At 41.0% G+C, this 16,807-nt stretch overlaps 1 protein-coding gene and 1 long non-coding RNA gene across 2 annotated transcripts in view; one reads left to right on the forward strand and one right to left on the reverse strand.

Moving 5' to 3' along the window:
- LOC144614299 (uncharacterized) overlaps positions 1–16,807 on the forward strand; it is a 111,129-nt gene that overhangs the window by 24,031 nt on the left and 70,291 nt on the right. The window lies entirely within an intron of this gene.
- LOC144614298 (keratin-associated protein 9-3-like) lies at positions 15,393–16,376 on the reverse strand. The gene has a single exon (XM_078437165.2). The coding sequence runs from the start codon at positions 16,349–16,351 to the stop codon at positions 15,848–15,850; it is 504 nt and encodes a 167-aa protein (XP_078293291.2). The 5' UTR covers positions 16,352–16,376; the 3' UTR covers positions 15,393–15,847.

The raw sequence follows: 16,807 nt of genomic DNA on the forward strand, positions 1-16,807 counted from the left end.
GGTGTTGTTGAAGACAACCCTTAAGACGACTTGGTGTAAGATTGGTGGGGAGGATGGGATCAGATTATTGAAGGTCTTGAGACCATTAAAAGGGAGCTGATGTTAGAACCTATTTTCTTAACTGAAATGCTAGCAGTAGAAAGGAGATAATTTGAAGGCAGGGACAGTGGGTGGGAAACTATTTGGGTGTTCTGTGGGGGTGCTGAGGAGGGTGTGATTTCTGTTTTAGAGGGTATCATAGAGAAGAGGGGATATATCTGGGATTTCTCATCACATCATTCAATTTCCTGGGAACCACTGGTGGCATACCAGTTTCCACAATAAAGCTAATATTCTTGTTTTTTTTTTTAAGTTTATTTATTTACTTTTTTGAGAGAGAGAGAGAGAGAGAGAGAGAGAGAGAGAGAGAGAGAGAAAGAAAGCACACAAGTAGGGGAAGAACAGAGAGAGAAGGTGGGAGAAGGGATCCCAAGCATGGTCCGTGCTGTTAGCACAGAGCCAGATGTGGGACTTGAACTTAGAAACCGTGAGATCCTGACCTGAGCTGAAATCAAGAGTTGGATGCTTAACCAACTGAGCCACCCAGGGCACCCCTCTAATAGTCTTGTTGTTAAGGTGTCCAGAATATTATCTTATCCTTTGCTAATAGGTAGCATTTATTAAATATATACCATGTGCCAGGCACAGCGCTGGGTATTTTATGCACATCTTCTTCCTTATTTCTTACAACCCTATAAGATCAGGACTGTCACTATGCCCAGGTCCCAGATAACAAAACTGAGAGTAAGGATATTGTTTTTATGTATATATACATATATTTTAAAATTTAATTTATTTTTTAATTTTATATCCAAGTTAGTTAGCATATAGTGCAACAATGATTTCAGGAGTAGATTCCTTAATGCCTCTTACCCATTTAGCCCATGGCCCCTCCCACAACCCCTCCAGTAACCCTCTGTTTGTTCTCCTTATTTAAGAGTCCCTTATGTTTTGTCCCCCTCCCTGTTTTTATATTAGTTTTGCTTCCCTTCCCTTATGTTCGTCTGTTTTGTATCTTAAAGTCCTCAGATGAGTGAAGTCATACGATATTTGTCTTTCTCTTTCGCTTAGCATAATATCCTCTAGTTCCATCCACATAGTTGTGAATGGCAAGATTTCATTCTTTTTGATTTCTGAGTAATACTCCATTATATAAATATACATATATATGCATACACATATATGTGCATATATATACATATATGTAAACACATATGTATATATACACACACACACACACACACACACACCACATCTTATTTATCCATTCATCTGTTGATGGACATTTGGGCTCTTTCCATACTTTGGCTATTGTTGATAGTGCTGCTATAAACATTGGGGTGCATGTGCCCCTTCGAAACAGCATACCTGTATCCTTTGGATAAATACCCAGTAGTGCAGTTGCTGGGTCATAGGATAGTTCTATTTTTAATTTGTTGAGGAACCTCTATACTGTTTTCCAGAGTGGCTGCACCAGTTTGCATTCCCACCAGCAGTGCAAAAGAGATCCTCTTTCTCCACATCCTCACCAACATCTGTTGTTGCCCGAGTTGTTAGTGTTAGCCATTCTGATAGGTGTGAGGTGGTATCTCATGGTGGTTTTGATTTGTATTTTCCAGATGATGAGTGATGTTGAGCATTTTTTCATGTGTCGGTTGGCCATCTGGATGTCTTTGGATGAGTGTCTACTCATGTCTTTTGCCCATTTCTTCACTGGATTATTTGTTTTATGGGTGTTGAGTTTGATAAGTTCTTTATAGATTTTGGATACTAACCCTTTATCTGATTTGTCGTTTGCAAATATCTTCTCCCATTCCGTCGGTTGCCTTTTAGTTTTGCTGGTTGTTTCCTTCGTTGTGCAGAAGCTTATTTCGATGAGATCCCGGTAGTTCATTTTTGCTTTTGTTTCCCTTGCTTCCAAAGACATGTTGAGTAAGAAGTTGCTGTGGCCAAGGTCAAAGGCATTTTTGCCTGCTTTCTCCTTGAGGATTTTTATGGCTTCCTGTCTTACATTTAGGTCTTTCATCCATTTTGGGTTTATTTTTGTGTATGGTGTAGAAAAGTGGTCCAGGTTCATTTTTCTGCATGTCGCTGTCCAGTTTTCCCGGCACCACTTGCTGAAGAGATTGTCTTTATTCCATTGAATATTCTTTTTTGCTTTGTCAAAGATTAGTTGGCCATATGTTTGTGGGTCCATTTCTGGGTTCTCTGTTCTGTTCCATTGATCTGCGTGTCTGTTCTTGTGCCAGTACCATACTGTCTTGATGATTACAGCTTTGTAATACAGCTTGAAGTCCAAAGGATATATTTTTTAAAATATTTTTTAATGTTTATTTACTTTTGAGAGAAATAGAGCATGAGCAGGAGAGGGGCAGAGAAAGAGGGAGACACAGAATCCAAAGCAGGTTCCAGGCTCTGAGCTGTCAGCACAGAACCCGGCGCAGGGCTTGAACTCAAGAGCGGTGAGACCATGACCTGAGCCGAAGTTAGATGCCCAAATGACTGAGCCACCCAGGTTCCCTGAGAGTAAGGATATTAAATAATGATTTAAAGTCATACAGCTAGTGAATGACAGCTTGCCTAACAGCTATTCCTCATACCTACTAATAAAAATCAACATTTTTCTGGAACTAAATTTTACATAACTGTAAATTGTGTTCATTCATTTTTTAAAATTGGTTAATTTGTCCATCAGAATGCCCAGCACCATGCTAGCTGCTCTGCGTATAGAAGTTAACAGGTCAGATGAGGTCCTTGTTGTCAAGGTGTGCGTGCTAGTAGGAGAGGACAGACACTGAAAAGATAAAGGAGTGGCAGTGACAAGTGCCAGAAGAAAATAAAACAGGGTGAAGTGATAGAGAGTGGTTGGGAGGTGAAGCAGGGAGTGCACCTCCATTGGTCAGGGCAGTCGGCGACAGCCCTTGCCAGGTGGCTGGAGTGTGGTGAAAGAGGAGCGTGAAAGGAGATGAGGTCGCAGAGGTAGTCAGGTGCTGGACCAAGTAGGACTTTGTAGGTTGTTCAACAGAATTTAGGTTGTATTCTAAAGGCAGTGAGAAGGCACTGGATGCTTTGCAGTGGCGGCGGGTTGGGGGAGGATAACCTGTGTTATGTTCTCTGGAAAGTGAAATGGAACCAGGCCAAAGTGGAAACAGGCAGAACAATCAGTGGTCCAGGCGAGAGGATGAAAAGTGAGGCCAGTGGTTGATGAACCGGAAAGAGGTGGAAGTGTCTGGGACACATTTTTGAAAAGAGAGATGATAGGTCATGCTGATCAAGACGATGCCTGAAGAGAGAGGTCAGGGACCACGTTGAGGTCTCAGATTTACTCAGAGGTGAGAGGAGACCCGAGCCATATAGCTGCCATCTGGGATGGTGGGAAGCAGTGGATGATGAGGTCACCGTGAGACCTGCAGGGTGAGCGGCCTAAAGCCCATGAGAGAAAGCAGGGCTGAAGACAGGGAGGCTCCAACACCTAGACGCAGAATGTGCTTACTGCCAAGTTCCTGGCCTGAGATGAAAGCTCGCTTTTATGTGTGTTAATCACAGTTTGCTGTGAACCTCTGTGTGCCTTACCAGCAGCCTGGATTTCTAGGGTGCTGTTGGGAAAACCCTCCCATGACGGCACCTCCCTAGTCAGCAGGAACATCAGTGTCGGGAGGCTTCACACTTCGCCGCAAGCAACTCGGTTGTCTTTAAGCCTGATGGAGTGCTTCAACCCTTCACAAAAGCAGGCTATAGGAGGCTTTTCAGTTTGTCATCCTAATAAAAATGCCTGTAAGTAAAAACATTTGGTCTTTGTTTTCTGAATTGCATGATCTTTTAAATTTCTGGGGAACTCCTTTACGGTATCGATTGGAAGAAAAAATGGCTGGCATCAGGACTGCCATTGACATTAACCCTTTACTCTGTTGAGCAAGCAGGCAAAGGATTCTGGGTTTGGGTTAAACGGTGGCCTTTGGGGGCCTTTCCCAGTTATCTTCCAGTGTGTGGGTATAGCCAAGACAGACGTTTGCCAGCTTTATTAGCCTGTGCTGAAAATTACTCTCACATTGGGTTTCTTTCAAATGGAAGTAATGTTTTGTGACTTAAATACGGCTGATACTGGCTTCAAGGGGATGAGCCCTTCCGCTCTGTCTCATGCAGACATGTCTGATCCCAATGCAACATGCCAGAGCAGGCCTCACAATACTGCAACACAGCATGTGCAAGCCCATCTGCGGGCTGGCAGTGTTGGCTGTTTCTCTTGGGGGGTTAATTCTCATGTGTTATTGTGAGCTATAGAATGTGTGGATAGTAACAGGAAATTGCACACAGTTAAGGAAGATATAAGATATATGTGTTCACTAAAACTAACCCAGTTGGTAAACAGATGTCCAGTAAAATTTGGATGCCTAATACATGCCAGGCACTGGGAAAATAAAATTTACAGCTGTTTACTGTGTGAAATCTAATCCTGAGATAGTTAACCACAATTATTCTACAGTAAACTTAGGGTTTTTCTTCTGTGGAATTACTTGTTAACAATAGTTATATCTTACAATTATAATTTGAATCAGATGTTTTTGTCCATTGGTTAGACAGATATGATTGCTGGATTGAATTAAATAGCTACTGGATTTCTAGAGAGTTCCTATAGGTAGTTGACATTTTTTAAAATCAAGGTAAATAAATGTTTATGTATTTAAATATTAACTGACACGATGACTTTAAAATATATTTTGAGTTGTTCACTTACTAAATATACAGCTGATTTTATAATAGCAGCAAACCCTTATATAGCATTTGCTGTATAACAGATACGGTTCTATGCTTTATGTACACTATGTTATTTAATTCTTTTTTTTTAATGTTTATCTATTTATTTTGAGAGAGAGAGAGACAGAGAGACAGAAACAGAGAGTTTGAGCAGGGGAGGGGAAGAGAGAGGGAGAGAGAGGATCCCAAGCAGGTTCTGTGCTGTCAGTGCAGAGCCTGACACGGGGTTCAATCCCAGGAACTTTGAGATCATGACCTGACCCGAGGTTCAGAGTCAGATGCTTAACTGACTGAGCCACCCAGATGCCCCTATGTCATTTAATTCTCACAATAGCCCTATGTGGTTGGTATTGAAGTTATCCTTTGTTTTACAGATAAGGGAAACTGAGGCATAGAGAGGATAAACAAGTTGCCCAAGGTCAGCAGCGGGTTAGTAATGGAGTTGGGATCTGAAGCAAGGCTGTCTGGCTCCAGAGCCTGTGTTCTTAATCACTGTATACTTATCCACAATCTCTCCATTATTGATTATTATGTTTTTCAAGAGAAAATAATGCAATTTAGTTTATTTCAGCCAATCTTTGTTGAGCTCCTCCAGTTTGCCTGGCACTGTGCTAGAAGATTTGGGGGACTCAAGGATGGGCAGGACACAGGTGTACTTTCAAGTATTTTAAATTAAAAAAATTTTTTTTCATGTTTATTTATTTTTGAGAGAGAGGGAGACACAGAATCCGAAGCAGGCTCTAGGGTCTGAGCTGTCAGCACAGAGTCCGACGCAGGGCCCGAACTCATGAGCTGTGAGATCATGACCTGAGCCAAAGTTGGACGCTCAACTGACTGAGCCACCCAGGTGCACCTCAAGTATTTTAGATTCTACTGGGGTTTGTTGGGTACACAGGACTTGAACACAAGGCAGAGTAGGAAAGTCGTTCCAGCCCTAGTGAATAGTTGCAATAAATGCACAGACGTGGAAAAGAACTAATTGTCATTATGAAGCAGTGAATAGTGTACTGTGTCTAGAGACACATGTGAGATAAAAGCTAGACAGAGAGTCTTAACTCCCAGGCTGAGGAGTTTGAACTTGAGTAGGTAGACCATTGAGAGGCACCAGTATGTTTTTCTAAAGCAGAGAAATTACTTCATTAATCCCCTCATCTGTAAAATACCACATTGATAGAATGTTTAAGGAATAAATTAACACGTTAAAAATGTTTAACACAGTGTCTGGAACATAGCGAGTGCTCAATACATGGTTCTAAGTAAATGGTAGTTATTATTAAGTAAGCTAAGGGAAGGTGGAGTTCCTTTTCCATCATTTATAGGTGTTCTTTTTATCTAGCAATGCAGTGAACTAGGGGTAAATCCAGGAGTATAGCTTTCCATATAGCTCTTGATGTCTGAAAAGTCTTCTGCCTGTTCATAGGCTTCACTATACCTTTGCAACCAGTAGGGGCTCCACCTCTACAAAGTAAGGACTGGTGGCTTTCAGCCTTGCTTTGCCAGAACCCTGTGAGGCTATTGGGAAGCAGTGTCTGTTTCTCTAGTACCTTCTTCCATGTTGCAATTTTATGGAGGTAGTCACCACAAACCCTCAGTAAGATTTATTACTTAGAGGAGAACTGAAACCAATCTCTGTCACTTTCAATGTGGATTTCTCCATTCTGCATTTCTTATTAATATCTATGGCTTATGTGAAATTCATGTTGAAATTCAGCTTGAAATTTTAGCTGGAGAATCAAGATGTACTAGGACAGCTTATTGATCATAGTTGGTCAGCATTCCTCACTGGGAATTTGGCTTCTTGATCAGTAGGGAAAAAGTATGTGAAGAAAGAAAAGAACAGAAAGGAAAGGAGGATCATCACATGTGGGGGGAAAATTCCCATAAACATTAAGAGCATTCTGATTTTTTAGAGTGCAGATGAGTTGGATAAAAAAGGACCAATTACCCAAATGGAGTCAAATATCACCCTGGACATCCCTCTTCCTAGTTTTCTCAGCTTTATTTCCCATTCTTGTGCATCTGGGTATTATTAGCCTCTTAATAGTCAACAGGGTTTTGTGTTTCTAAAGATGTACAATTGAATGCAGAGGAGAAAGAGAAAAAAATTGTTTATTATTATTTTTTTACATGCCAGGTATATTGCTGTTGACAAACATACTTGATACAGGGACACTGAGATATTAGAACCCCCATTTGAAAGATAAGATAAAAGTGGGTAGATTTGGGGTTTTCATCTTAGGTCTTCTGATTCCTTTTCTCATCCTACTCTCTGTCTCTTCCTATAGTTCAAAATATCTTTAGAGCGATTGAATTGTACGTTCTATACTCAAATGCAATGAAACCAGATACTTTTTTGGCTTAGTGTTAAGTGTTACTTCCAGCCTCAGTCCGTGGTCCACACTAATTTCTATGCCTAACCTTTGTGTGTTTCTCTCTCATTTTTGTCTCGTCTGTTCAATAAAACAGTAGGTGTTGGGGTGAAGTTTCAAAATAATAACCTCAGAGTTTCCTGAATTCTATTTTTAGGATTCATTATATTCTCCCCACCACACCTCCTGGGGGAGAACCATGAAATCCTCCTGCTTCATGATCTTCTTGGCTATTACTCTAGATACACCTCTGTCATTTTGACTTGTCAAACTCTCATGGTTCATGACCTCAGTGGCTCAAAAAATCCCGAGTTCCTTCACTTAGTCATCCTGCAATATTATAAATCTACTAGGATCTTTTTTGTCCAGGTCTACAGGTCTCTTCATTTGAACAAAGAATACTATCTTATACTATCATATTGATATTATTTAATTCTGCCTCCATTTAGATCAAGATTCCTCCCATCTTTTCGGGAAAAGATTTAGTTTGTCTCTTCCACCTAAGATACATACCATATTGAAATTTTGAGAGACCAAAAGTCTTGACATTTTTTAATATTAGCCTAGTAAAAGCCAGAATTTTTTATTTTGGGGTCATGCAGTATATCAGTTGTTTCTCTGTCATGTATTTGTAATGCAGGAATCAAGAAGAGGAAAAAGGAATGTGCTTAGAAATGGATAGCCCCAATGTGAACAAATATTTGGTGCTTTGGATTAGTCTCTCTGAACCTCACAAGAACAATTTTACTTAACTCTCAAATCCACAGTCTCACCTAAGGCTTTCATGCTTCGATTGAAATGATGATTCAACATTCTCTGCCTTGAAGTTTCTCAAAATCCTTTTGTATCCTTGGGCTTTTAAAACTAAATTTGCCTATTAACGTTTAATAGAATAGTCATGATGGAAAGCAGGTTTCTCAAGTCAGAGTTATGGCTTTAGGAATAAGTCAGTAGTAATTAATAAAGGGCCATCTGCTGTCAGGTACCCAAGGCACAGCCCACTTTGCATGGAAGCTTTTTAATAGAAATGATACAGATTTCTTAACTACAGACCTAAACGGTGCTGAGTAATCTTTCTAGTTCCTCAGTCAGATTCTGTCAGGCCTATAATGTTGTAATTCTCTGGCTGCCACCTCCTAAGCTCAGAGACTAAATTTTTCCTATAGTCAGCTCCTATGATTAACCAAGGTAAGTGGAACATCTGAACAAATGGTTCAGTAAATAATCTGAATTTTTAAAGGCAATAAGAGTACAGCAGTAAGAGGCCCTTGAAGAACCATACCCATTATGTGAATCAAGTGAATGTTGTATGGAGAATTTTAAACTCAGTTGATAGGTAACTAACAGGGTAAAAAGGGATACTGAGATACTACAAATGTAGGAACTGCAGAAAACCCTGGGAAAGATAGTTTCTTTCAAAGGAAGAGGGAGGGAATTAACATTTAGAAATTTAGAGAAAGGGTTTGTCCTATAGAGCCCAAACTCAGATGTTGCAGGAAAACTGTCTGGCTGGTGACTCTGAGTGGGGTGTGCAATAAAGCAGGTTCTACACATGTTGAGAAAGCTGCACACTGAAGTTAGGTGCGTCTCTGGAAAGGATCTGCAGCTGCTGGAGTGAGCAGGTGTTAACTGGGAGAGGATCCTGGGAAGTGCTGGCATACAGGAAGTCCCAATTAAGTGGAAGGAAGCAAAATGGAAGGAAGGAGCCAGTGCCTCCTTCCTCTTCAGCTTTGCAGTTTTCCTTTGTCACCCCCTAGTGGCAAAGCCAGACAGAGTGGTTTGCAGAGGGTCCCAAAGCTGGCCACAGGAGGGAGGGCGTGAAGTTGGGACAGTAACTTAACAACCTGGCACAGAGGAGCTTACTCTGAAAGCCCACGGCTTCCCAAACAGGCATCTTTAAACCAGCTCCTCCCCACATCCTTTCCAGTTCCTTAATATCATTGTCTCTTCATGAGTTTTGGAGTCACACTTACGAGCTGTGACTATAAGCAAGTTAACTTTCTTTATTTGTAAAAAAAACAAACAAAACAAAACTATTGAGATAGGATTGACATACAAAAGTCTGTTCATATTTAATATAAATAACTTGATGAGTTTGGAGATAAGTATATATACGCATGAAACAGTTGCCACAATCAATGCCATAAACTCCAAAAGTTTCCTCCTTTTTTTTTTTTTTTTTTGGTGATAGGAACACTTGATACATATTTTTCTAGCAAATTTTTAAGTATACAATGCAGTATTAACTATAGACACCATGGTACACAGTATATCTCTAAGACTTATTCATCTTGCATAATTGAAGCTTTGTACCCTTTGGCCATCACGTCCTTATATCCCTTCCCCCCCCCCCCCACCCCCAGCCTCAGGTAACCACCATTCTACTCTCTGCTTCTATCAGTTGACTATTTTAGATTCCTCATATAAGTGGTGTCATGTAGGATTTGTTCTGTGTATGGCCTATTTATTTTAGCATAATGTCCTCCAGGTTTATCTATATTGTTGTAAATAGCATGAATTCCTTCTTTCTTAAAGCTGAATAATATTTCATTGTATGTAAATACCACATTTTCTTTATCCATCACCCATCGTTGGACCCTTGTTTTGCTTCCATGTCTTGACTATTGTGGATAATGCTGTAGTGAACACGGGAGTGCCCGTATCTCTTTGAGATCCTGATTCCTGTTCGTTTTGATGAGGGAGTGTAAGGCAAGCTGACAGGCCACAAACACCGCTGTTCCCTGCCCCCCCCCCCCCCCCCCAGGTGGGATATGTGTGGTATTCCTCCAGCATTCCTGGCTGCCCAAGAACAAAGGAAAGGGGAAAAACAAATGGTGGTTAACTGATAAGAGATCATAGTCTTGCAGGACTTAAGTCTCCATCACCCCTCCACTGTGATGTGGGAACAAAGGCAGAAGGAAATGGCAGATAGAACTCAATTTCCTTATAATCTGCAGCCCATTGACAAATACTTGAGGCTGGCACAGTAAAACGTTTCTCCCTAACTCCCTACTGTCTTAATGCTAATGCTTTGCTAGGGGAAAAACAACCTTAGCTTGACAATAGCTAGGCCTCCACTATCCTGGGAGGCTTCTTTAGCATATGAAAATCTCACTAGAAACTTCCCCTGGACTTTACCTCCCCTAACCCCATAGTATATAAACAATCTCTTCTCTTGGTTCTGGGGCAGCTCTTCCTGCTCACAGGTCCTGTTGCCATGCTTCAATAAAATCACCTTTTTGTACCAAAGATATCTTCAAGAATTCTTTCTTGGCCTTTAGCTCCAGACCCCATGAAACGAACTGTCACCCCCCAAAAAGCCTCTTTTAGATTTAATTTACTCATTCCACGAAACTAAGATAACTATTTCACAGAACTGATGGGATATTAAATGAAATTGGGTTCATTTTAAGTTTATTTAGTCTGGGTACAGCATATGGCATTAAACCAGGGAAGGAGAAAGGAGAAGGAAAATAAATAAGGAAGAAAATACACAATTTCTGTAATTATTCCAATTGATCACAAGGCTGTAGTTGATATTGATGACTCACTTCCTCCACTACCCATTTCATGTTTTCTTTATGCTCAATCAGGACCTCAGATGGGGTTTTTTACTTTGTGGGGGTGATTTAAATCTTCATGTCTGAGAAGTCTTGAATCCATAGTGGTCTTGTCTTTTTCAGTTTGTCAGTAGATGGGTTATAGTAGCACACAGATATAGTATAGATTGACTTCAAAACCTCAAGGAGCCCACCAACTGTTGTGCTTTTCCTAGCTGAAGATAGTTCAAAGGACAGCAATTTTTCTTTTGCCTTAGAAAGGAGATCTCAACATGTTCTAGACAATTTGACTCCAAGAAATTTCACTGAGGTGATGACCTCCTTCATTTTTGTGGGGTTTACCTCCTACCCTGAGGTTCACATATGTTTACTAAGACATCTAAAGTACTTGCTACTTCCTATTCATCAGAAACAATTAGCAGTGTAGTGGATTGATATGATGATGTGTCAAGATGATTAAGATGTCTTCTGAGTGTATTATGACAGAAAGCAGGAGAGTTGACACAGCCCAGAGGCAATACTTGTAAAGTTACTGTTAGTCATACCAGTTAAAAGCAAACTACTTCTGATTGTCCTTGCAAACTGATATGGAGAAAAAGGTATTTTCATATCAAAAGCTGCATACTTCCAGTTGCCAGGGGCTATGTTGTTTTGTTCCATTAAAGACACTCCATCCCTTGAAGCTTGGGTGGCTCAGTCTGTTAAGCATGCCTCTTGATTTCAGCTGTGGTCAGGATTCCTTGGTTTGTGAGATCATATCAGGCTCTGTGCTGGGCGTGGAGCCAGCCTAAGATTCTTTCTCCCTTTGTCCTTGCCTTGCTTGCTTGGGCTCTCTCTCTTTCTCTCTCTCTCTCTCTCTCTCTCTCTCTCTCTCTCTCTGTCTGTCTTAAAAAAGAAAAAAGATACTCTATATGCTCCATCTGGAACATCAGCTCCAATTGGGACCATTTACCAAAATTATTTCAAAATAATAGTAGATAATTACTTTGTTATACTCTTAAGATTTTTCTGCTTTTTCTGCAGGACAAAGAAGTAAGTGGGGAGATGCTAGGTATCACCACCAGGCTGTGTGCAAGTCTTTGAAAATGGCACTCATTTTCACATTTCATTAGGGATATAGTATCTTTTTTCCCTTGTAATGAGGGGAATTTCCAGTGGCTTCTACTTGGCTCTTCCTACCATGGGAGTTTTATTCCTTAAGCCAGAGTGTGAATGTGGGGGTTATGCCAGTTGTCAAACAGATTATTCCAGTTGGGGAATTGATCTCTGGACCTACTGGGTCCACTGTGATTCAAATGTGTGATAAAATGCCAGCTGTGACTGGGCCACCATAAGCCACCACTTTCATTGGTGTACTGGAGTGACATCTTGGGTCTTCAGGAATTAGTGTCAACACAGTGTCTGATAATCCATGTGGTAGGCAGAATTTGGGGACCCATGACCTCTGAGCCCTGGCGTCATGTCCATGAATATATTATGTTTGGGGACCAAAGGGACTTTGCAGATAAATTACGGTTACTAATGAGTTGACTCTAAAATATGGAGAATGTCCTGGACTATCCAGGTGGACTGAAAGACAGTAACCTAACACCTGACACAAAGAGGAACTTAATCTGACTTCCACAGCTTCCAAAGTAGCCATTTTTAAACTTGCAGAAACTTGTTGCACCTCCTTCATGTCTAGTTCACTAATTTCATTCTCTATGAGTTTTGGACTCAGATTTGGGTTCAGATTTCAGGGTTTTATTTTGTTTGTTTGTTTGTTTTGTTTTGTTTTTGTTTACTTACAAGAATATGTGACTTAAGGGACACTTGGGTGGCTCAGTTGGTTAAGCGTCCGGCTCTTGATTTTGGTTCAGGTCATGATCTTGCAGTTTGTGGGATGGAGCCCTGCATCAGGCTCTGTGCTGAATGTGCAGAGCCTGCTTGGGATTCTCCCTCTCCCTCTCTTTCTGCCCCACTCATGCTAACGCTCTTTCTCTCTCTCTCAAAATAAATGATTAAACTTAAAAAAAAAAAAAGAATATGTGACTTAAGCAAGCTACTTCTGGTCAGGATTCCTTGGTTTGTGAGATCACATCAGGCTCTGTGCTGGGCGTGGAGCACAGCCTAAGATTCCTTCATTTAGCTTCATTTAGACTTATTTTCCTCATCTATAAGCCAGGATAACAATATCCATTTCAAGGATTAATCTAAGTGTTAAATGAAAAATAAAGCATGCATGGAGTATAATTAGCATGCGACACAGTGTGTGGTACTAAACGAGGTCATACTGGTTCTCGTCTCTTTTATGTGTCTTACCCATCATTCTTCCCTCTTTTCTTTTCTGCCTCTTGTCCCTAGTCTTTTTCATTGTGTTTCATTGTGTCTTCTGTCTTTTCTCTTCTATTTCGTACTTTTCCTTTCCTTTTCATTCTTTTCTCCATCATTTATTACCATAATTAATCACCACCCCCACCCCCCCCACACTCCCGCCAGCCTGATTTTGTTCTTTACTTTTTGTTATTCATCTACTCCTAGTTATGGTCAGTGAACCTCAATTAAAAATGCTCCCCACTTTTGCTCTAGAATTTGCAGTCCATGTGCTTTTCCTGTCACTGAACTGCTTCTACATCTCCAATCCTCTTAGGTGTCATATATAGAAAGTTTTCCATTTTTGAGACCTCACTGCAGTCTATTGCATAGTGTAGTGGTTAGGAATATTCTCGGTTTCCAGTTTTGCAAAAGCCAACAAATAATGGCTTGATCAAAGGACTTATTCTTCTCATAGGTAGACAGCTGCTAGCAATGGTTCAGAGACTCGGCCGTGTCAGGACCAGTGTTGCTTGAGTTCTCTTGGGATTCTGTAGCTCTAGGAATCCTGTCTGTATTTAAAGTGAAAAGAACAGTCACAGTGAGGAGGAAGTAGAAGCACCAGCAGTGTGTGTCCCTTTTATCAATAAAAGAAAGCTTTCTCAAAAGTCCTTAACTGGCTTCTACTTATATTTCACAGGCTGGTCTTGTGTCTCTCTATAACTTTTATTTTTTTTAATTCATAAGCTTATTATTTTAGTGTCACACTACAGGCATCTGTGGGGCATAGTAGGTCAGACACTTTGGCAATATTGTAATGTCTCTATGGTTTTGCCTTTTTTAGAACGTTATGTAATTGGGATAATATAGTACGTAGCCTTTTCAAATTGGCTTCTTTCATTTAGTAATATGCATTTAAGATTCTTCCATGTCTTTTTGTGGTTTGATAAATCATTTATTTTTATCACAGGATAGTATTCCATTGTATAGATATAATATAGTTTGTTTTTCCATTCCCCTATTGAAGGATATCTTTGCTGCTTCCAGTTTTTGGCAGTTAGGAATAAAACTGCTGTAAACATTGATGTGCAGGTTTTTGTGTGGACATAAGTTTTCATCTTTGGATAAATACATGGGAACACGATTGGTGAATTGTACGGTAAGCCTATGTTTAGCTTGGTAAGAAATAGCCCAGCTGTCTTTCAAAGTGGCCCTACCATTTAGCTTTCCCACCAGCAGTGACAATTCTTGTTGCTCCATTAACATTTCCCAGCATTTGGTATTGTCATTGCTTTGGATTTAGCCACTCTAATAGGCGTGCACATTGGACCCTTTTTTACTCTTTTCCTTCCATTTAGAATGACCTTTAAGTCCTCAAAGATTACCTCCCTTGTGAAACTTTCCCAGATGCTGCCCCCAACATGGTCCCTGCTGGTCCCAAATGATCTTTTCCTTTTTGAAATCCTGTTTCTGGCTCTTTTGTCTTCTTCTTTGTAGTCTACATAACTAAGATACTACTTTCCACAGCAGTGGCCATCTAAAGCCTCTCCAAAATTTCTGAGAGTTCCTGAGTATTACTTACTTGTAGGTCCCCCTGCTCTGAGTTCTGGGTTGTCTCCAACTCCTTTGAGTCAACCCAGACATAAAACTCAGCTCTTTCCTTGGTGTTCACAGGAAAGTTGACCTACTGTAACAGGGATTGTATGAGTTTAGTAACTTAATGGGGATGAAACATGGAGTAATACTCATGACTTCCTTACTGGGTCTCTCCTCTGTTCTTTCATCTCCTCACTCCCTTTCTGGAATAAAAAAAGAATTCTTCTCTCTGTCTCGTTTGTAATTATTTCACATCCTTGTTTCTCAGCACCCATTGTAAGTTGGACTACCAAGGCTTATTGGCCACAAAAGCATCCCCCTAAGACAGGGAGATTTTTTTTTTTTTTTTTTCTACCAACTACTAAGAGAATGCAGTTTATTTGTTATATTGTTTGTAGCTATTTTCACACATATACTTTTTATTTCTGGATAGTAAAGTCCTCAGGGATAAGAATTAAGTCTTCATCTTTCTGATCTCCATAGTTCCTCCATACACTTTATATGACTTCAGTTTCTTTTAAAAAGAAACAAATGTACTTCTTTGAAGGAGGCATTAACACATTATCACATTTTATTTACAAGTAGAAACACAGACTATGGTTTGTTTGCCCAGTTATAATATTTATTAAGAAATGACAGAAAACACTATATGACAGATGTAAATGAAATAGCCAACAGGCAAGATCCATATGATCCCCCCCTCCCCCCAAAATAGGGATGAAATCAGATGTTGAAATATGAAAAAGTCTAGCCTACTTCTTAGAAGCTGAATGTTGGGTGAAGGGCTTCCATTCTCTCTGGTGACATCTGAGGAAAGTCACGTGGCTGTACCCTGGTGTCTTTGATGTTAGAAAAAATGTTATTAAATGTAGCAAAAAGTAGATTATAAGGCAGGGAAGAATTAGACTTCTGGGTAGTTCTAAAGGATTAATTCCACAATATGTCAGTTATTTTAGACCCTGAAGAAAAATCAGAAATAGTATATCCAAAGCATTTTGATAATCAGCTGGTATGTTTGCAGCATTTCTGTGTCCGTAGTGGGGAATCAATGTATTCAGTGGAGTATCAATGTATTCATTGCAGAGTGATATCAGGTAGAGCCCATATACTTGGCAGCCCCCATTACAAAAACCCAAATGGAAGTCGTAGAACTTGTGGTGGTCCAGGGGTGGTTGACGAGATACACTGTTCAGAGATACTGTGTCCTGGGCAACTGGAAATCAACAACCTGGCTTTTTAACAGGTGGGCTCACAGCAGGTGGGCTGGCAGCAGCTGGGCTGGCAGCAGTAGCAGCAGCAGGCAGGGCGGCAGCAGGACTGTCCACAGTAGGACGGGCGGCAGCAGGAGGCCTGGGCGTGGTGCAGCTGGCAGCAGGTGGGGGGTATGCAGCTCACCACACAGCAGGGGGGCAGGCAGGTGTCCTCCACGCGGCAGTCAGGGCGGCACCACCTGACGCGGCAGCTCACGGCTCCGCAGCCACCCTCCTGGCCGCCACCAGTGCCACAGCCGGTCCCGCAGCAGCTGTTCTGGCAGCAGCTGGGCTGGCAGCAGCTGGTCTGGCAGCAGCTGTTCTGGCAGCAGCTGGGCTGGCAGCAGCTGGGCTGGCAGCAGCTGTTCTGGCAGCAGCTGGGCTGGCAGCAGCTGTTCTGGCAGCAGTTGGGCTGGCAGCAGCTGGAGCCACAGTTCCCGCTGGTGGAGCAGGTGGGAAATCCACAGAAGCTAGTGGAGCAGCAGGCCATGGTGTCAGGAGCTGGGCTGAGAGTTGGGTTGCTTAGAGGTGTTTTGGTGGTAAGGTCTATGTCAGGCCTTTTATATATCTGAGCCAGCTTCTATTTATAAAAATTTTAACATGTCTTCCTTGTTTTTGTTTTAAATTTGTTCCTCATTGGACCTCTGATTGGCTTACATTGAAATACTTATGACCTATTATGAGCAGCAGTTTAGAAATTGGTTTGTTTTGTAGTTTCATTTGGACTGCTTGTGTTGGTCCTTTGCAAATCTTTGGAATACATTTGTGGTTTTCCATGTTCAAAGAGTCCTTCCATTTTAGCCCTTGCCAACGCCCTCATTTTGTAGAGGTGGTTATTCCATGTGACGTTTTGTCCATATCTCTAAGATAATTGTGCTCTTAGTTTAAACTATTATTTTTTTCTTCTGACTATATAGACTGAATTCTTTTGCATTTAGGATATCAG

The sequence above is a fragment of the Panthera onca genome, chromosome E1, assembly GCF_046562875.1.
Source record: "Panthera onca isolate mPanOnc1 chromosome E1, mPanOnc1 haplotype 2, whole genome shotgun sequence".
NCBI lineage: Eukaryota > Metazoa > Chordata > Mammalia > Carnivora > Felidae > Panthera > Panthera onca.

Bases quoted from the DNA above. Each gene is read 5' to 3' on its own strand.
- LOC144614298 (XM_078437165.2), bottom strand. From the start codon at position 16,351: ATGGCCTGCTGCTCCACTAGCTTCTGTGGATTTCCCACCTGCTCCACC.